General features: G+C 45.4%; 1 protein-coding gene across 4 annotated transcripts in view; it reads right to left on the bottom strand.

Moving 5' to 3' along the window:
- The window catches only part of Ahnak (AHNAK nucleoprotein), an 83,439-nt gene that overhangs the window by 30,582 nt on the left and 31,777 nt on the right, over window positions 1–21,080 (bottom strand). For all 4 annotated transcript variants that reach the window (XM_060386207.1, XM_021651840.2, XM_060386215.1 and 1 more), the window contains exon 5: window positions 5,189–5,276. In XM_060386207.1, coding sequence (XP_060242190.1) covers window positions 5,189–5,276 — 88 coding nt within the window. The remainder of the gene's footprint in view (window positions 1–5,188; window positions 5,277–21,080) is intronic.

Here is a 21,080-nt window from a genome sequence, read left to right as displayed (position 1 = left end):
CAGAAAGGTATAAGTGGTAAATAACATGATTTTTTTTTGAGATATATAGACTAAGCTGGCATTATTTGACAGATGTTTTGAAAGGATCGATCTTGTTGCTGTGATATAAAAAGATCAGAGGGTCCAAGGCACAGATAGGGAGACCAGTTATAAATCAACTGCCATAATGCAGGTGAGAGTTGGTAGCTCACATCGAGGCTGTTGTAATCACAGAAAGGTGACATCATTATAAATGTAGAAGATGGAATGGTGGGAATTGCTAATGGCTTATCAAATGCAGAAGATGGGCCCAGGACCTGTTTATCTGAACAAGCTGACATTTATGAAAATAAAATCTGTGAGGCACAGCAGTAGAGACAGTGGGGGAGGTGAACAGAACTTTCCCAGCAAGTGTTCACATAGCTCCTGATTTATAAAATTTACCTTGTGCAAGCTGTGGGCCAGATCCATAAGTTCCATTACTGGATATACCCAAGAGAAGTGGAAACAGGACTGACAAGATGGCTCAGCCAGTAAAGGAGACTGCAGTTGAGCCTGACAACCTGAATTCTGTCCCCTAGACGAAAAGGTGAGAACCAACATCCAAAAGTTGTCCTCTGATCTCCACTGGCACATGGCAGTACATGTGAAAAAAAAAATTGTTTTGAGACAGGGACTCACTATGTAGCCCTGGATGACCTGGAACTTGCTATGTAGATCAGGCTGGCCTCTTACAGAGATCCACCTGCCTCTGCCTTCTGAGTACTAGGATTAGAGGAGTGAGCCAACATGCTCTGCAGTAAATGTAATTTTTGACTAGAGGAGATATTTGTTCATAGCATTCGTTTATAACACTGAACATTGTTCAGTGTTCATAGCAGAACTATCCACAAGTGGTAAAAAGCATCCCAAATGTCCATCAACAGATGAACAGATAAAGAACATGTGACATATACATAAAACAATATTAATATTGAACAGTATTACATACTGCCACATGCTGTAACACTGAGGACATTGCTGTAAGTAAGCAAGCCAGATCCCAAAAAGCACATGTTTTAGAATCCCCTTTTATGAAGTTCTTGGCATTGTGGGATTCATAGAGTCATTCTAAGGAAGGCAGTTTTCAGGAGCTGGATGAAGGGAATAGGGACTGGTGTTTAACGGCTATAGAGGGTTGGGGGTTGGTGTCATTATATGTATTCAGATGCTAAATTCCAAGATCCAGGGGAGTGCATTCTCCCATATATCAAACAATGTTGTGTAAACTTTGCTCCCCAATTATCCCTGATTGGTTAATTTTAAAAGGCTGGGCAGTCTGTAACTGGGCAGAAGAGAGGTAGGCAGAGATTCGGTTCCCAGGCTTGGGGTTTCAGGTAGGGACCACAAAGCCAGAGAAGAGAAGAGAGGAAAAAAGAGGAGGAAGATAGAGAAAGAGGGCGCGGCCTGGTGGAGCAGAAGCAGCCCATACATAAACAATATGGCAGGTAATATTGGGGAATGTGGCTGGAAAATGGCAAAATAGCTTAGAGGGTTGGTATCTGCAGCTCTAGTGCTTTAAAGCTTATTATAAAGCAAACAAGTCTCTGTGTCTTTTACTTGGGAACTAAATTGTCTAAAGTGGGGTAGAAACCCCTAATAGATAGTTAAAATCCAAAAGGGATGTAGCAAATCCCGCCCCCCAAATAATTTCCCTTCAAGAGAGTTCGAACGGGGGGAGATGGCAAGCGCTCTGGAGGTGACGCGTGCTGAGGATTGCACAAGCACAGGAAGACACTTAATGCCACCAAAGTGAACACCACAAAAGGGCAAAGCCGGGGCTGGAGGGGTGGCTCAGCGGCTAAGAGCACTGGCTGCTCTTCCGGAGGACCCAGGCTCAATTCCCAGCACCCATGAGGCAGTTTACAACTATCTGTAACTCTTCTGGCCTCTAAGGGCACCAAGCATGTGTCTAGTACACATAGAAACAGGTGTACATATGAGCACAATTCTCTATCTATCTATGTATCTATCTATCTATCTATCTATCCTCTCTCTCCTCTCTCTCAAATAAAATAGTTCAATCTAGAAGAAGTAGTGTAGGAAGAAGAGGACAAGGAGAAGGGGGAGGAGGTAGAGGAGGAGGAAAAATGGTTAAGCCAGACCTAGTGCACAGGCCTGCAATCTCACCTACTTGGGAAGTTAAGGCAGATGGATTCAAAGTCTGAGCTACAGAATGAGTCTGTATTAGTGGAACCCTGTCTCAAAATAAAAAAAAATAAAAAAAAAAAAAAAAAAAAAAAAAAAAAGTTAAAAACAGGACTTGAGAGCTGGTGATATAGCTCAATTGGTAAAATGCTTGCCTAGCATACATAGAGCCTTGGAGTCAATGCCCACTGATGAATAAGTCAGGTGTGATGATTCATGCTATAATCCCAGCACTCAGAAGGTGGAGGCTAGAGGATCAAGAGTTCAAGGCAATCCTTGCAAATTCAGCAATTTTGAGGCCACCCTCAAGGTCATCCTCAGCTACATATTGAGACCAAGGCCAGCCTGAATGCCTGAATTCCAAGAGAAGTTTTTGTTTGTGTGTTTGTTTGTTTGTTTGTTTGTTTTTTAAAGAAAAAAAAGGAAGGTAAGAAGAAAAAAGAAAGGAGTCTGGCTGTGGTGGCACACATCTTTAGGGAGGCAGAGGCAAGCGGATCTCTGTGAGTTTGAGGTCAGCCTAGTCTATAGAGTGACCTCCAGGACAGCCAAGAATACACAGAGAAACTCTGTCTCGAAAAAGGAAAAGAAGGAAAGAAGGAAGGAAAGAAAGAAAGAGAGAGAGAGAGGAAGGAAGGAAGGAGGAAAAGAAAGAAAGAGAAAAAGAGAAAGAAAGGAAGAAAGGAAGAAAGAAAGGAAGGAAGGAAGGAAGGAAGGAAGAGAGAGAGAGAGAGAAAGAAAGAAAGAAAGAAAGAAAGAAAGAAAGAAAGAAAGAAAGAGAGAGAGAGAGAGAGAAAGAGAGAGATAAAGGAAAGAAGAGAGGTATGGTATGAAGAATAATTACTACCAAGTGCTTGCCTAGAAAATTTAAGACCCTGGGTTCAATCACTTTTAGCGGGGAAAAAAAAATAGGTTAAAATAATTTTGTTATTTTAAACTTTTACCAAGGTCCAGTGTGAGTATGACTCAGAAGCTTAAATATAAAATGAGCTGGGTGTGGTAGCACATGCCTGTCTGTAATCCTAGTACTCAGGAGGTGGAGGCAGGAGGATCACAGTTCCAAGCTAACAAGAGCTACTCAGGAAGACCCCCACCCCTGTCTGGAAATAAACAAACAGAGAGGAAAAAGCAAACAAACTAGAGCCTTCCCCGGGTTACAGCATTGACCTGGGACTACAGTACCCCGGCAGCTTCTTGGCTGCTCCATCGCACTTGAAGCAAGTCAGCCAGGCAGCATGGCTGGGTGGGCTGCTTTGGACTCTCCGCACTCCAGCATCTCACCCTCAAAATGTCCATTAGCCCTGACGCCACAGACTGACCAGGCAGAGGATTGCAAGGCTCTCAAGTTCTAGAAGTGGCTCTATGGACTTACTTGCTACTCTTACCAAAATGACTGACCACAGCTGACCAACAGCAAGCTCTGTTGTATGCAAACTGGTTTTTAGATCTCAGAGAAATGCCAAAATCCTCTTGTAATCTAGAGGCAAATGTCGAAGGCAGATAAGGCTGTTTTCTGGAATCCAAAGAAAGCCATGTTTACACAAACATCCAGCTTCCAAGTCCAAAAGAAAGGAGACACGACACGTAAGCTATTTTCTTCCTTTGAGGGCCTGAGTGTGTGCACATGCGTGTGCACCTATGTGTTTCAGATAGTCTTGGTTTCCCACTGAACTTGCTTTGTAACCTAGATTGGTAATCCTTTTGCCTAACGAACACCACCAAGCCTGGCTCCTGAAAACCACTTTTTAATTTTGGTTGTTGTTTGTTTGAGTTTTGTTTTTGAGATAGGATCCCAGAAGAGAGCCCAGACTCACACGTAGGTACTTGCTACATAAACCAGGATAACCTAGACCTTGAAGCAATCCTCCTGCCTCTGCCTCCCCAGTCCTGGAATTCTAATCAAAAACCACCATGACCAGCAGAAGTTAGTTTCTAAGGAAGCACTCATGGTCAAGGGAGAGTAACAACACTATGCTCGTAAATACAGCCGTCTTCCTGTAGTTTTCAACCAAGGCACATGGCACTGTGAGTTGGGCCAGAGGGTGAAAGCGATTCCCTCTGGGCCTTGACATGACCTGACTTTGATCCCTGAGTCTCATGTGGTGGGAGGAGAGAAACGACTCAAGCTTGTCCAGTATCCAAGTCCTTTGAGGAAAGGGATTCAATCCTAATCCCCTTTAAATTTCAAGACACTTAACCAATAATGAAATAAATTTAAAAAGAAAGAAGTACCTCGTTAGGAAGGCAAGAAGCCAAACTTGATCCCAAGAGCAAGAGAACACTGCCTACCATGAGAGCCAGGAAGCCAGCCAGCAGCTCTCGACATCTTCTGCCCATTTTGTTTGCCAGGCATTCTTTCCTCCACCCCCACCCTGCCCCATAGAGCCTACTTGAAGGCCAGCAGTGTGGGAGCTGGTACAAGTATGCCCAGGAACCCTGGGAAACAGAGTCTTGGGGACTCGGGGCGGGGGGAGGCCTGGATTGGGGGAGAGATCATATAAAACTCAATCAGGCTCTGTAACAGCCAAGGCTGAGAAACCTTGTCTTGAAAATCAAAAACAAAAACATGGGGGTGCTGGAAAGATGACTTAGATAAAATAACTTGCTGCTCTTGCTGAGGACCTGAGCTCAGTTCCCAGCACCCACAGTAGACCACTCACAACCACCTCTAACTCCAGTCCAGGGGATCCAAGCCTCTGGCCTCTAACCTCCATTGGTACTTATACTCAAATACACATACCCACCCAGACATCCAGACATCCAAATACACACACACACACACACACACACACAATTAAAATAATTTTTAAATTATTTTTTAAAGGAGGAAGTGGAGGTTTTGGATTTCTAGGCTCTGGGGCAGGACTGGGCTCTGGTGTCCTGAGCCAGCTCCTTCCAGGATGGATATCCACAGCTCAGGAAGTCAGTGCATCTGTCGCTGCTTTCCTGAGCCTCATCTCTGCAAACACTGCATCACTTCTATAACGAAGCTTGACAGTCTTTCGGTACCCACCACTTCTCTCACCTGCATCTGGGGTGGAGATTGGAGCTGCCCCGGCTTCCTTGGGTTTATTCTGGTCATTGTAGTCCAGGGCTGAAGGCTGTGCTGTACTCTAATGATAAGGATAAAGACGATTATAGAGCCACTCAACACCATCCGGTGAATTAACATTTCTCACGTATATGCTGTGGGTATGTACAAAAACCCCAGAGAAGCCACCTTTTCCAAACTACCTACCACACCTCCCAGCCCAGCCACACCCTGGCCTGGAAGCTCTGGCTACAGAAAAGACAGCAGAGGACCCTGAACTCAGAGTTATCCTTCTGAGAAAGTCACATAAATTATATACAAATGGGGCATTCATTGTCTCTGACTCATTTAACACCAGATCCAGTCCCTGTCCTCAAGGGCTTCACAGGGGCAGAAGGAGAAACAAGACTCAGGCACTGTAAACAGCAAGTAAGGAAAGAGGAGTTTTTGTTGGGCCAGCAAACTAGTCAGTTATTGTCTGTGGAGCACCTTTTCTCTCTGTCCAGCACTACGTTAGATGTCGTGGGGCAGGATGTACAGCCAGTCTGCAATCCATAAGGAATTCCTGAATAGTTATTAGGTAGACCTCTAGCCCAAGACATCCATCCTGGATGGCCAAATCCCGTAAGAAAGGAGAGCCCGCACTGCCTTGGGATTTCCTAGCCAAAGCCAGAGTCCATCGACAGCAACATGGAAACCAAATGCGTGGTGGAGAACATAGTTGGCAGCAATGGCTTCAATGGGCTACTCTCTCTTTCTCTGTCATTCGAGGAAACTAGAGATTTGTTTATTTTTTTGTCTTTGGTCTGTGTAAGTGTATGCCCACTTGTGGTGGTGCAAGCTCGTGCAGACCCAAGGAGGCCTGGAGAGGGTGCTCTTAATCTCTGCCTCTTAACTCTAGAGGCAGGATCTCTTCCTGAACCTGGACAGTCCGTTCTCTCAACAATACTGGAAGCCACATGAAGTGTAGCTTGGGTTATTCTGTTGCCCTTCAGTTGCTTTTGTGTCTACAAATTAGAAGGGAAAAAAAAAAAAAAAACCACCGGTGTGCAGGAACCCTCGGTTTGTTACTTGAGCGCTCAGATTGGAACTCTGGTCCTCATGATTGGAGAGCAATAGCTCTTAACCACTGAGGCATCTCTCCAATCCTTCATCCTAGGAAATTTCTCTTTCCAGGCATGGTAGTGCATCTCAACACTCAGGAGGGTGGAGGCAGGAGGATCAGGAGTTCAAGGCCATCCCTGGCTACATATCCAGTTTGAGGCTAGCCTAGGCTATCTAAAACTGTCTCAAAAATAATTGGACGCTGGAGATAGCTCAGTGGTTAAGAACATTCGCTCCTTCTGAGGCTCTGGATTCTGTTCACATCACTTAAATAGAGCTCTACAACATATGTAACTTCAGTGCCCAGGGATCCAGCCCCTGTTCTGGCTTCCCTGGGTGCCCGTCAGGCATATGGTGCACATAGATGCACACAGGCGCCTATGCAAACACAGAAAATAAAAAGAAATACATCTTGTTTTAAAATGGGGTGTGAAACTTCTTAGGCTCTTTCAAACTTCACATGGGCCTGGGCAGTGGTGGCCCATGCCGTTCATCCCAGCACTCAGGGGGCGGAGAAACAGGAGAATCACTGAGTTCGAGCTACAGAGTAGTAAGTTCTAGTACTAGGTAGCAGTAAGTAGTTCTTAGCGTCTACAGAGCTGCCCAGAAAAACCCTGTCTCCAAACGAAACAAAAAACACATAGGTTAGTCCCATCACACTGATTCTTCTTTATCGCACATTTCCTAAATTTCTGGTAGATTAATCAGATATGAACAAGCATGGCTTTCTCAAGAAAGAGTTTGGTGTTTGATAGCTGTTTCTTTTCTTTCAATTTGTTCGGTATTCAGTTATAAAGTGCATCTCAGAACAAGTCCAAATAACCACATGAGAAAGGAATGCATTTTCCTTTCAGCAACAATGATCAAATAATGAGGGCAAATACATTAACGCTGACCATGAGCCAAACAAGGCCAAATAGTTTTCATTCACATGTTAACTCCTTACAGCCACGGAGACACGCTATGTAATCACGAGGCAGCTCACAACCGCCTGTAATTCCAGGTCCAAGGGATCCAGCAGTCCCTCCTGACCTCCCCAGCCTCTTGCATACATATGATGCATGTACACACACTCAGTCACACACACATACACATAAAATAAAAATTTAAATGTATGGAGAGGTGGAAAGGTATCTCAGTGGTTAGAGCTCTTGCTGTGCAAGGGTAAGGAGCTGAGTTTGGATCCCTAGAAACCTACATAAATGGCAGGTAGGCATGGCAGCCTGTCCGTGATTCCAGGCTCAGAAGGCAGTGACAGGGAATCTACAAGCAAGCCAGCTAACAAGCTCTGGGCTCGCTTGACAGACCCTAACTTAAAGACAATCAAAGCCAATCAGGCCTACACATACCCCACATGCGTACACACCTTCATATATGCACATGTTCACACACACACAAACACACGCAAAAAAAAAAAAAAAAAAAAAACAAGACATGCATTCACAAACATTCACATCACATCCACCCACAAATGGAAAAAGAAAAAAAAACAAAACAAAACAACTGAATGGCGTTTCCAGCTAGTCAGGGCATGTGGCAGCACATGCTTGTAATCTTGGCGCTTAGGAGGTTGGGAGAGGAAGATCAGGAGTTTAAAACAAGCTTCAGCTACGTAAGGTTTCTTCTCAAAAAGAAAAAAAATATGTGGATGTGGAGTTTCTGTTTCAGTAGAGCTTATGACATCATAACCTTGGGGCAGGGGGGGAGATGTTGAGAAGAGCTACCTGAGAGATAAAGCATGCCTGGAGGCAAGATCATGCAGAAGTGGGTTCTGCTCATCTTTGGTGGCCACAGAAAAAAGGAAGGGGTGGGAGGGGCTCAAGGCTTTAGTACGGATGTGTAGCATCTGGCTGGCCTCTTGTTAACCAGTCTCCAGGTCGGCTCAATCAGGTGTACAAGCTGGACAATCTTCAGCCCCACTGCTCTTTTCCACTCCCCAGCCTTCAGGAGGGACTGAGAATGGGTGGCCAAGCTCTGGTCCTTCCTGCATGAGGCTACCTAGAACGAGGATGGCCAAGGGAGAAGAGAGGACAGAGAATAGATCTAAGAGGGAAACTAAGTGGAACAAGTTACAACCGGATCGAAAAGGAGTCCATACCCTTGCCAACTGTAATCCACTTTGGCTGAGCATCTCCCTTCATATGTCATCTGGTCCCAGACCAAGACCCACCCTGTCCTCACAGTGCAGAGAATTCATGTGGCAAAGCCTGCTGGTCCCCAGGCTAGTGCTCCTGGCTATTCTATCTCTCACTAAGCCATCTAGCTTCAAACTTTACTTCCTATCTAAGCATAACAAGGACTTAAATCTGCAAGAAGGGCTGCACAGGGACCTGATATGAAAAAGTCAAACGGAGTATGTGAATTTCCCAAAAGATTAAACATGGTTTAATAGAATTTGTATTATTTAAAGGGGGAAGATTACGGGAATCATGTATTCCAAACCAACTCCACTCAGGGAGATATGACAAAGAGAGCCATGGAAACAAAGGTAAGTGACTCAGTGATGCTGAAATTGCAGACATCCTTGACAAGCCAGTAGAGGAGATATTTCTAGCTAGGGCAGCCTGTCCTGAGGCCCTCAAATCACAATTTCACAGAACTCGGTTGCCCCACCTAAACCTGGCCTAGCCAGCTTCCCTGAGTGTGGGTTCACATGGGTACTACAACGCTTGGTAATCTGATTGGCCTGGAGATTTGTGGTTGCTAGGGAAGACAGTTTCATTAATGACCTGAATCAGGTTTGAACCTGTTCTTCTCATTCCTACGTGCAAGTTCTTGTATGGCCCTGGGGTGAGACCAAGGTCTGATCAGTGGTCTGATTGCTCCAGCAATTTGCAAAACCCAGGTGGGTTTTAAAGTGCTAAACCTGGATGACCATACTGAATATCAAATGAAAGAATTACCTTAAAGTCGTTTCGTTTCCCCTTGGAGGTAAAAGAATCAGTGGTGAGATTCCTGACTTCCCATTGCCCTGGTGAATAATCTTTTTATCTCTGTTTTAGCCAGCAGAAGCTTGATCTCTGTGGAAGAGGAACCCACAAAAGAAATCTGATGAGGCTGAAGGAGCTGGTGGGGAACTGGAAAAGCGAGGATGGCACAATTCCACTAACCAGTCATTTCTTGGAGATGGGATTTCTTGTATTCCGGGTTGGCACTGAATTCCCTACGCGGCTGGGAATGGCTTGAATTGTTGATCGTCCTGCCTCTAACTCTTCAAGTGCTAAGATCACAGGCATGTGCCACCATGCCCAATTTATACAGCACAGTGCTAGGAACCAAACCTGGTGGATCGTGCATGGTAATCAGTCACTGGACCGATGGCGGCCCTCAGAATTGCTTTCTGGAAGGACTTTGTCCCAACCTGAGAAGCATGAACATATGCTTGCAACACCACAAATATTTTTCTGCGCTCACATGCCAGTATGTCACAGCCAAATGCCTCCCAGCAAAAAGCACAGGGCTTTGTCTCATTCTGCAGTGGTCTGCACTGGCAACCTGGCCACTGTCATGTGTCTGACAGGCTCAAACAGAAAGGGAGGGCAGGCGAGGGGTGAGGACAATCCGCTGTAATCCAGACAAGGCCAGTCATCCCTTCCCCAGAGAAAAGCCTGAGTCCTTACATTCTGGCTGAGTTCTTGGGCAGGGGGCGTGAGGGAAAGAGGGCAACTAATAAAGGTGTTTATTTTATGGTCTCAAAACAAAACTTGAGGCTGGGGTGGTGGCTCAGGGGGCAACAGCTCCTGCGGCAGAAGCATGAGGAACCGAGTCAAAATCCCCAGCACTTGTGCAAAAATCAGGTGGCACTCGCCTGTAACCCCAGCGCTGTCAGGACCATTGCTGGCTGCCTGGCCATCAACAGGTTCAAGGAGAGACTGTCTCAAGGGCACACGGCAGAGAGTGATAGAGCCTGACACCTGATGCCCCTCCTCTGACCTCCGCACAGGCCATGCCTCACCAATATGTTTGTATACATGACACATTCATATGCTACATACACACACATGCATACGCACAGAGTGGGAAAAAATAAAGATATATTTGGAGTCCCATTTCATTGAAAGATGTGTGTATGTGTGTATGCATTTGTATGTTGAAACAAGGTCTTGCTATATAGAACAGGGTGACCTTGAATTCATGGTCCTCCTACCTCAGTCTCTCAATTAGTGGACTTATAAGCCTTTGCAAAATACCCAGTTTCATTTATTTTAGGGGGTGGAGAAATAGCTCAGTGGTTAGGAACACTTACTGCTCTTTCACAGAATCTGAATTTGGTTTCCAGCACCCACATCGGGAAGCTCACAAGTACCTATAATTCCTGCACCAGGAAATCCAATACGCTCTTCTGGCCTACAAAGGCATCCCAGTGCAAGTGAGTGCGTGCGCACACACACACACACACACACACACACACACACACACACACTTTATTTTGGATGGTGTCCTAAGGTAGGGTTGCTATAGCTACAACAAAACACCATGACCAAAAAGCAGGTTGGGGAGAAAAAGGTTTATTTGGCTTACATTTTCATACCACTGTTCAGCACTGAAGGAAGTCAGGACAGGAACTTAAACAGGGCAGGGACCTGGAGGCAGGAGCTGATGCAGAGGCCCCAGAGGGGTGCTGCTTACTGGCTTGCTCTCATGGCTTGTTCAGCCTACTTTCTTATAGAACCCACGACCGCCAGCCCAGGGATAAGAACACGTACAGTGGGCTGGGTCCTCCGCCATTGATTAATAATTGAGAAAAAGCCTGACAGTTGGATCTCACGGGGCATGACCTCAACTGAGGATCCTCCCTCCCTGATGACTCAAGCTTGTGTCAAGCTGACACACAAAACCCGGCCACTACAGAGAGGTTGTTATGTTTTAAATATTTATTTATTTTAACGTATATGGCTATTTTACTTGCATGTATGTCTGAATACCATACTATGGTGCCCTCAGAGGCTAAGAGAGGGCATCAGATCCCCTGGCATTCCAGATGGCTGTGAGCCACCATGTGGATTCTGGGAACTGAATTTCTCTCTCTCTCCAGCCCCTATTGTATTTGGAGATGGGGCCTTGCTTTGTTGCACAGGCTGGTCTCAAACTTCTGGACTCAAATAAATCCCCCTTCCTTAACCTTCCAAGTAACTGGAGCTACAGACACACACCACCATTCTAGTTTTTTTGGGTGGGGGGATGGAGTTGAATTAAGGTCTCACTGTGTAGCTCTAGCTATCCTGGAATTTGTGCTATATACAAGACTGACCTTGAACTCACAGAGATCTGTCTGCCTCTGCCTCAACAGTGTTGGGATTCAAGACATGTACCACCATCCTGGTAATACATATATTTATTACCTCTCTCTCTCTCTCTCTCTCTCTCTCTCTCTGTGTGTGTGTGTGTGTGTGTGTGTGTGTGTGTATGCCTATGCCTCTAGTTTGGGAGCTGACTGGTAGATAACTTTCTTCTACTTGCACTTCTCCCACAGCAACAACCTACCTAACATTCTCAGACTTTAGGTCCTCATTTTCTATGTCTCCAAGCTCCTACCTGACCTTTCCACCCATACACCATTCTGGAAGCTGTAATGGTGCATATCTGAGGAGAGCCACCAACAGTCTGCAGACCATGCATGCCTGACCACAGCTGAATTCACACTTTGATAGCTCAAGGGAAGCAGCTGCCCAGCAAAAACCTCAACAATAACTCAGAGAATAATAACAATAATAAAACAGCCCTGATGTTTATTGTTCTGCTTCTGTTTATTTGTATTTGTTCCCATCCTGAACCTAGGGAAATGTCTCTGAGCCTACACCGCAAGGGATAGAAGGAAAACAGGTGTACATGCTGCTGAGAGGAAGTGTATGGGGTGATTTATAGAGTCTCTGCCATGTGCTGGGTGCCACGTCCTATGTGCCTGGTACAACAACAGAGATAAAATAATAAGCAAGAAAACAGCAGCCCTCCCTCACACATCTGACAATCTGATGAGGGAGGAAGACTGACAAGCAATTAGTCATTGATAAATGAATATAAGTAGCACCGAGATCAGGAAACCAGAGGAACAAGAGCACACAGAATAGTTGGGGAAGATAGAGGAGTCAGGGCAGGCTTCCAAGAGGAAATGCCCTTTAAGCTGAAACCCAAGGATGAGAAAAGACTAGGCCTCATCAAAGCCAGAGGGCTGCTGGGAAGAAGAGCTGAGTGTGGCTGGCAAGGCCAAACTGGAGGCTGCCGAAATTGACAGCCATCACAGTAAAAAGTAGAGGAGCACCTAGGGGTGGAGGTTCTCCTGGGTCTTGATTAGGTATGGACAAGCTGAGACACTTCCACGATGCTGTCTTCTCTGTTTAAGCCAAGAGTCAGCCTGTCTCACCACAGCCTTTGTTTTTTATTTTTTGTCTTGAGACAGGGTTTCACTGTGTAGCCCTGGCTGTCCTAGAACTTGTTACATAGGCCAGGCTGTCCTCCAACTCTCAGAGACCCACTCACCTCTGCCTCCTGACTACTAGAATTGAAAGTATGTACTACCGTATCCCACGAAGATTTTTTTTTTTAATGGGTATGTGTGTATCTGTGTGAGTGTACGCCACATGAGTCCAAGTACTCAAGGAGTCTGGGAGAAAGGCTCAGATTCCCCTGGAGCTGACATTGCAGAGGGGTGTTAGTCACCCAATGTAGGTTCTGGGAACCCGACTTTGGTCCTCTGGAAGAGCAGGAGTCACTTAACAACTGAATCATTTCTCTGACTTTTAAATCTTACTTGTGAGTATTAGGCAAGTGCCTGTAAATACACAGCCTACAAGTTCAGCCCACTGTCAGGGCACAGTGAAAAGGAGACAGGCTGCACCCCCATGTTTATTCCTGTGACCAACAAAACTTATCAAAGGTTCTTCACGGTTATGTAATAAGAACATGGCAAGTGATGCACAGGATTCAACCATTTCCCCTCTGGAAACAAGGAAAGGGAGTGTTTGCAGAACAGGCAGTACAGAGCTTTGTACCTGGGAGATTGGCAAGAGTCTGGCTAATCCAAAGTATTCATTTCCTTCTGATAATCAGTAATCTGTAATTTCCCACTTTTAGGGGTAGTAATTACTCCAAACAAAGAGCAGTAACCAAAAACAGTACTTAAAGGGAGTGGTTTGGTGTTTTGTTTTTGGTTTTGGTTTTTTTTTTTCTCCTTCAGAAGATATCTGCAGCTCAGTTAAAGAAAAAAAAAAGCCCTATTTCAAAGTTTGTGTATTACATATGATTCAATAGGCAATATAATTTGAAGGAAAATATAGTATGCAAACAGAAGAAAAGTGAAAGTCTAACCCCTGCCAGGCCCCAAGCCCCCCACACACATCTTATTACCCCAAGCTTAGTCTACCTGACACGCCTTCCTCCCACAGCTGAAATTCCTAGAATTTATTTTCTAGGAATTTAGACAATTTAAACTGGCTGCCTCTGCTCTCTCACCTGACGTCCCTATCTGCCTGAAGGGCCCACTTGAAATTCAAGTGGTGAGCCAAACTCGCAGGCTTACAAATAGAAAATGCCCTGTCATTCTTCTCCCTTGGCTTTTCACATTCCAGCCCTCCCCACTGCCTGGCTGCCTGAGCCTGAGCCAGGGGACAGAGCCTGGCAGCTATGAACCCTAGAAGAGATCACACACCCAGGGGGGAAAAAAAACATGAAGCAGGCCACACTGCAATGGCTGAAAAAGCTCAAAGCCTTCCACTTGGGGTGGAAGGGGTAGGGACCTTTAAGCTAAACTCTTGCTCGGTAGGGTATCAGGTACCCATAGCACAGTCCCGTGTAACTACAGCTCAGTACTGAGGGCTGTCAGACTCCAGGAGATGGTCCCTAAATAGTCACCAGGGACCCACCCGTTCTTGTGTAGCCCACGCTAACCTGAAAGAAAGCTGTCTTTGGGAGGGTGATCTTGAATGTCAGACTCCCCTGCCTCCACTTCCTGAGTGCTGAGATTTCAGATGTGTGTCGCCAGGTGAGGCTTCCGGGATGGCAAGTCCAGGGCTTAATACATGCTACATTCCCAGCCCGTGCACAAGTTCTCTTATTTTTATTATTTTTGTGTGTCTGTGCCTGTCTGTGCATACGTGCAAGTGAGCACAAGTCTATGCACATGCATGTGAAGGCCAGAGGCCGAAGTATATATCCTCTCTATCACTCTCCAGCTTATCGCTTACTTGATCCCACTCACCAACTGGCTAGACTGCCAGGACAGAGAGCTCTGGGAGTCCCCACCCCCCCAGTGGTAATAGGGTTACAGACTGAAGACCATGCCCACCTTTTACCTAGATTCAGGACAGCAGAGCTCAAGTCCGCATGCATAAGTAGCAGGCACTTAGGTACCGAACCATCTCCCCAGCCCCACAAGCCATCTTTGAAATACTGACACTGAAAAGTGTAAACCTAAGACACTGCCATATACAAAGTCATCTTTTAGGCAAACTCTGGATAAAGGAGAAAGTTGGGGCTGATGCTGCAATTTAGAATTAACGGTCCCACCAGGTAACGGGTGAGTCCCAGGGGCGAAGAATGAAGTGTGAGCCACACACACTGCAGCTTCTGGCTGGTCTTTGCTGATCTTTTTCTATGATTGCCCAGTGTCTTATGTTTAGTCTTTTTAGACCCTCAGCCTGGCCCATTGCTTCACAGAGGCAGGGTCTAAATAGATAAAAATCCACCTTGGAGTGGTGACAGAACTTTGATTAGTTCGAGGATTGGCCATTTGGCTAAAAGTGACTGTAGTTACTCCAGAGACTGGGCTCCTGTATTTCCTGAACATTAATTAACAGCTGAGATTGCAGAATTGGGGTAAGAGGTGGGTGTGGGGTAAGTTAATTTGTTTGGAGTTAGAGCAAAAATTTTGCCTCGATGTCACGAGTGTTCTGATTTACTTAGTACATTTATTTGAGGCGCCTGAAAAGGCAGGGCTCAAACCCTCTGAAGCCACCCTGTGGGGCTGTCCCCGTGGTTAAGGAATAAAGGCAGCGGTCTGCAGTGCTGGACCGCTGAGTCACACCCCTAGGCCCTCTTCTTCCCTTTTCTGGTCTTCCTTCTTGTCCACACCCTTTACATTTCTCAAGTTCATGCCAATCCTCCTGGCTTTCATTAATCCACTCTTGCCCTGACTTCCCATTGGATTTTGACTTGTTTCCTTCTAGTCTATGATCTGTTCTAGGTGTCCTGGGTTCTTACCCTCAGGCATGGAACCTATGGTGAGTGGAACTGTCCCATCCCACTCAGGAAGAATGGAAACCCTGTTCAGACTGTGGGCTGTTGGCTGAGTCTCAGAGTGGAGTCAAATAGACATGGCAAGTGAAGAGAGATGTGGGGAAACACGACGCTTATCGGCAACCTCTCCTACTCCTAATCCCTGTGTGGAAGTCCTTCACATTCCCAGACCCTCCCCTGGACACAGGGCTCAACCTTTCAGGGCCCCAGATTGACCAGAACAGTGTTTGCTGGGCGGTCAACCTGTCCATTCTCTAGGGCAGGTGCAGGGGCCCCAGGACCAGTGGGCGGGCTATCTATAATGTATTCATTTCAGTTGTAGTTTCTCTCTTATTTTTAAGTGTCGTGGAAGAGTGAAGACTGGATAGGGTGAAAGGATAGAAATAGTACAGGGTAAGAAGCCCAAGAAAAAAACTGATAGCTGCCTAGGTTAGCAAGCCTAGACCAATGACTGACTCACTGCTCTGAAGCCCACTGCCTTCCAAAAAAGAAAAAAGAGAGAGAGAGGGAAGGAAGGAAGGAAGGAAGGAAGAAAAGAAAGGAAGAAGGAGAAAAAAAGAAAAAGGTGTATATACCAGTCTTTGCCTTCCAGGGCTGATCCTGAAACCTGTGTGCATCTGGGGCCTCAGGTTTCTGAGTTAACACCCTTCCTGGGGCTTCTCCTAGCCCCACCCTGCTGAGCTTCCTCCCACATTTACTATAGCTTTCACTACTGCTGCCTCTTTGGAAAACCTCCCCCACCTCCTCTTGAAGCCTTAAAACCAGGTTTACCAACCCAGCTTTCCTGGTAGTAAAAGGAACAAAATGCTGATGAAAGCATGAGGCTTCTCAGAACAGACTCCTGCTTTTACTATGTGCCCCTATACACAGTGCTCACTCTGTCTGAACTTGTCTATTAAATGCAAAATCAGGACCCACCTTGTGGAGTTGTGTGTAACATATAGAATGCGTAACACAGAGTCAGCAAGCAGGTCATAGGAACAGCTCATGCAATAGTTACTATACACTGAGCCCACTGTGTTAATTTTTCATGAAGCAGAAGTTGGAATTTATTAAGATAAAATATGTGTGTTAATTTACATTATTCTCACAATACTGTAAGAGGAATTGCACACCATCTGTTTCTTTCCATTTTATAAGAAAAGGAAATTCCACAGCCATCTCTTAACCTAGGTCCTGAAGATTTATTTCCCCAGCCACATGCCACAGAGTGTTTTGTTTGGTTTGTTTGTTTTTTTTTAATGTTGTTGTATTGTTTTGTTTTTTTGAGACAGGGTTTTTTTGTGTAGCCTTGGCTATCCTGGACCAGGCTGGCCTCAAACTCACCTTGATCTGCCTGATTCTGCCTCCCTGAATGCTGGGATTAAAGGCATATACCACCACACCTGGCTATGTCGCAGAGTTTTGATGAATTACCTGAGTTCCCAGAGGTAGGAACCCACAGAACTGATAGCTTTTTTTTTTTTTTAATGCTTTTTTGAGACAGGGTTTTTCTGTGTAGCCCTGGCCATCCTGGAACTCACTGTATAGACCAGGCTGGCCTCTAATTCAGAGATTCACCTGCCTCTGCCTCCTGAGTGCTGGCATTAAAGGCATGCACCACCATCACCCAATATTTGATAGCTATTTTTTTAAGTATGTATGTTTTTAATTTCTTTATGTGTGTGCATGTGTTGCTTGAATATATGTATGTGTACCACATGTGTGTCTAGTGTCCTAAGAGGCCAGAAAGTGTATCAGATCCCCTGGAACTAGAATCTTGGATCATTGTGAGACAACTTGTGTGTGCTGGGAACTGAAGCCAGAGCCTCCAGAGGAATAGCAAGTGCCCTTAGATGCTGAGCCGTCTCTCTGGCCTCAAGATTTCATTTGTCAATTTATGTGTTTGTGTGCGAACCTTCATAAGTGTATGGGCGCCATGTGCATACCCTGGAGGTTGGAAGAGGCTGTCAGATCCCCAGAGTCTAGAATTACAGGTGGTTGTAGATGGCCATGTGAGTGCTGGAACTGAATCCAGATTCTCTATGAGAGCAGTAAGTGCTCATAACCACCGAGCCACCTCTCCAGTCCCAGTTATTAGGTTTTTGTTATTTATTTATTTATTTAGAGGCACGTCCTCACTGTGTAACCTTAGCTAACCTAGAGCTTACTATGCAGACTACGCTAGCCTTTCACTCATGAAGAACCACCTGTTTCTGCCTCCCTAGTGGTGGGATTAAAGATGTGAGTCATCTAGTCTTTATTATTATTCCCTTACGACTTTCAGAGATGAAAAAATGTTTAAGATTCTACAGATTTCAAGAGACATTTCCTATTTCTCCATGCCCCATCCCTACCTGCTCCCCCCAAAAAAAATTCCCTTTTCTTTAGGGAACTATCAAGAGAAGAAAAACAATTTTGTTGCTAAATCTAAAAGCTTCGATAACCCTAGGTAGGATCACCCCTTCCAGCCTCTGACTTGAGACCGCTGTGCCATCTGAGAGCCTCACCTCTCTGGACTGTGAGGTGGAAGGGGTTGCAGCTGCTTTCCTGGGCGGAGCTGAGAGCACAGTGTGAGATGTCCTGAGATTAAAGCACTGTGCACTTGAAGGACCTGTCTGTCCAAAGAGTTTTAAAAAGGGGGCGGGGGCGCTCTTCATCTGTAACCCTTTCCAGCCTCAGCCATCCTACTGGCAAGTCTTTCTGTGCTGGCCAGGCCTCAAGCTTGTTGTGGAAAAAAAGAGGCATTTATGGGGAAATGAAACCACCCTCCTCGGCAGAACGCTCCCCCACACATTTGCTGTGGCCCAAGGCTGGTACTCTGCAGAGACCATTCAGCCTCAAGAGGCCCCTGAAGCTGTCTGACGCCACAGGGCGAACCAGAAGCTGGTAAACAGCTCGTGGTATTCCTAGCTCTGTGGCAAGCATTCATGCACAGAATTCTTTGTCCTCGTGAGGAAAGACAGAAAGCTGCTGTGTGCTGCAAAGTCCTAGGCCAGAGCCCCATTTTCAAAATCCCCAACCAGAGATCATGCCAAGGCCAAGCATGCCACCAGCCTTTAAAGCACACTTGTGAAATAAACTTGCCCAAACTTGGACTTCTCACTTGAAAACTTAGATTTACTTGTTAATTCCAAAGGGAAAACATGGCAAGGTTACAAGGAAGAAGTCTGGCGAGCTCCTACTTAATTGGAGCAAGCACACTTCTATGCCTTCTAAAGGGTGAGCTACAATGCACCCAACATTACTTCTGTGAGTATCTCACCCCCAAACACATCACCTGATGTGATCGTGAGGGATATTGTCAGATACATTGACACACCAGACCAAGGGACATTGTTACAAAACAACTGTCTCCATATCCTTCAAAAGGATGAATGCTGGGGCCAGCAAGAGGGCAGCAAGTAAAAGTACTTGCAGCCAAGCCTAAGGACCTGTTTGCTCCTCCAGACCTAGGGTCTCATGTCCCAAGGCCTATCTTCCAACTTCCACATTTGAGCCATGGCATACACACACACACACACACACACACACACACACACACACACTAAATTTTTTTAAAACAAAACAAAAAATTACATCTGCTAGTTGTGGTTGTATACACTGTAATCATAGAGGCTCAGGCAGAAGACTTGTGAATTTTAAGGCCAGCCTGAACTATATAGGGACTTCCAGACCAACCTGAGTTACATAGTGAAATGTTCTAGAAGGTCTCATGCCTGTAATCTCAGAGTTTGAGAAGCTGGGGCAGGGGGATCAGCATTAGTGTACAATCATACATAGGCAACAAGTGTAAGACTGCATCAGGCAGCATTAAAAACAGAACAAAATAGTAGATTGAAATAATGGAGAAACAAATTCCAAGGGTGAATCAGAAAAGGTTAAAGCCTAGCTGGGAAAAAGGTCAGCTCTGTTTAAAAACAAAAAACAAACAAAATCTATCAAGAAACTTAGGAATAAACTGAGTGAGCAATCAGTGTGATCAATGTGAGACTTCCTGAATTTAATTATCATATTAGGGTTGCATAAGGACGTGTCCACACATATTGAAGCATTTAGGGGTTAAAGTGCTATGACATCTACAGTCAGCTCTTGAAGAATTCAGCAAAACAATAATGGTTAATATAATATCTATATGGAGAGAGATTAAAATAAGTGAAGAAGGCATTAAGAGAACTTTTTTCCAAAAAAGGAAACGAAAGGAAGGTAAGAAGAAAAAGCAAAAAGAAAAGAGTCAGGTGATTGTGGTGGTGCATGTCTTTAATCCCAGCACTTGGGGGGCGGGGGCAGAGGCAGGCAGATCTTGGAGTTTGAGGTCAGCCTCATCTACAGAGTAAGTTCCAGAATAGCCAGGGCTATACAGTGAAACCCTGTCTCCAAAAAAGAGGAAGAAGAAGAAGAAGAAGAAGAAGAAGAAGAAGAAGAGGAGGAGGAGGAGGAGGAGGAGGAGGAGGAGGAGGAGGAGGAGGAGGAGGAGGAGGAGGAGAAGAAGAAGAAGAAGAAGAAGAAGAAGAAGAAGAAGAAGAAGAAGAAGAAGAAGAAGAAGAATTGGAGAACACAAATGTGTATGTGTATCATTATATTATTGTTGCAATTTCTCTGAGGGTTTTAATTTAAGGAATGTATACTTTTAAAGCTCAAAAGAGGGACAGAAGTGGTGTGCACACCTTTAATCCCAGCACCCAAGAGGCAGAAGCAGGTGGTTCTCTGAGAGTTTGAGGCCAGACTGGTCTACATAGTGAGCTCCAGGTTAGCCAGGCACACATACATAGTGAAATCCCAGGGGAGCTGGGGGCATGGGTTAAGGGGATGGGAGGTGATGAAAGGAAGGATGGAGGAGGGGACCAGCACCTTCAGTTATATGCTTAGCTGAGACTCATAGGTTGTATTTCCTAGGCTCAGATGGCACTCTGAAATGGGGGGGGGGTGTTTAGCCATGTTTGAGTCCTGGTGGGGGATGCCCATTTTGGTCTGGGAGGCCAGATACTCAGCTACACTTCAACACTGACACTTCTCAAAACATTTCAGATAATTCTCTGCTGCACAGGAAAATAATCACTGTGTTACAATCACACCTTGCTTTTCACCCAAAATGACCCATCAACACCACTGTCCAGCCAGCTTCCAAAGGGAGCATAGACTACTGGAACTGGCAAGGACCTTAGAGACTCTAAATGCCTCATCCACATCCACATTACCAGGAAGTAAACAGAGGCTCACAATGGACCCCTAATGTAACCAACATGGGAGGTTAGCCCCAGTGACTCCCAGACCAATACTCCTTTGCAGGTCCTGGAAACTCTACAGTATTGTTCAGTCCCTTTGGCTCTTTGCAAAATTAAGAAAGAAAACTTTGTTTTCCCAAGGAAATTATCCCCACACACACTTTTTTTTAACTTAATTACATTTTTTTCTTATGAGTGTGCCTGTGTGTGTGTGTGTGTGTCTGTCTGTCTGTCTGTAGGTCAGAAAACCACCTTGCAATGGTCAGTTATCTCCTTCTACCATATGGGGGTCTTAGGAATTAAACTCAGGTCATCAAGCTTTGCAGCAATCACTCTTACCCATGGAG

The sequence above is a fragment of the Meriones unguiculatus genome, chromosome 1, assembly GCF_030254825.1.
Source record: "Meriones unguiculatus strain TT.TT164.6M chromosome 1, Bangor_MerUng_6.1, whole genome shotgun sequence".
In the NCBI taxonomy this organism is placed as follows: domain Eukaryota; kingdom Metazoa; phylum Chordata; class Mammalia; order Rodentia; family Muridae; genus Meriones; species Meriones unguiculatus.
This window is presented reverse-complemented; position numbering and strand designations above follow the sequence as displayed.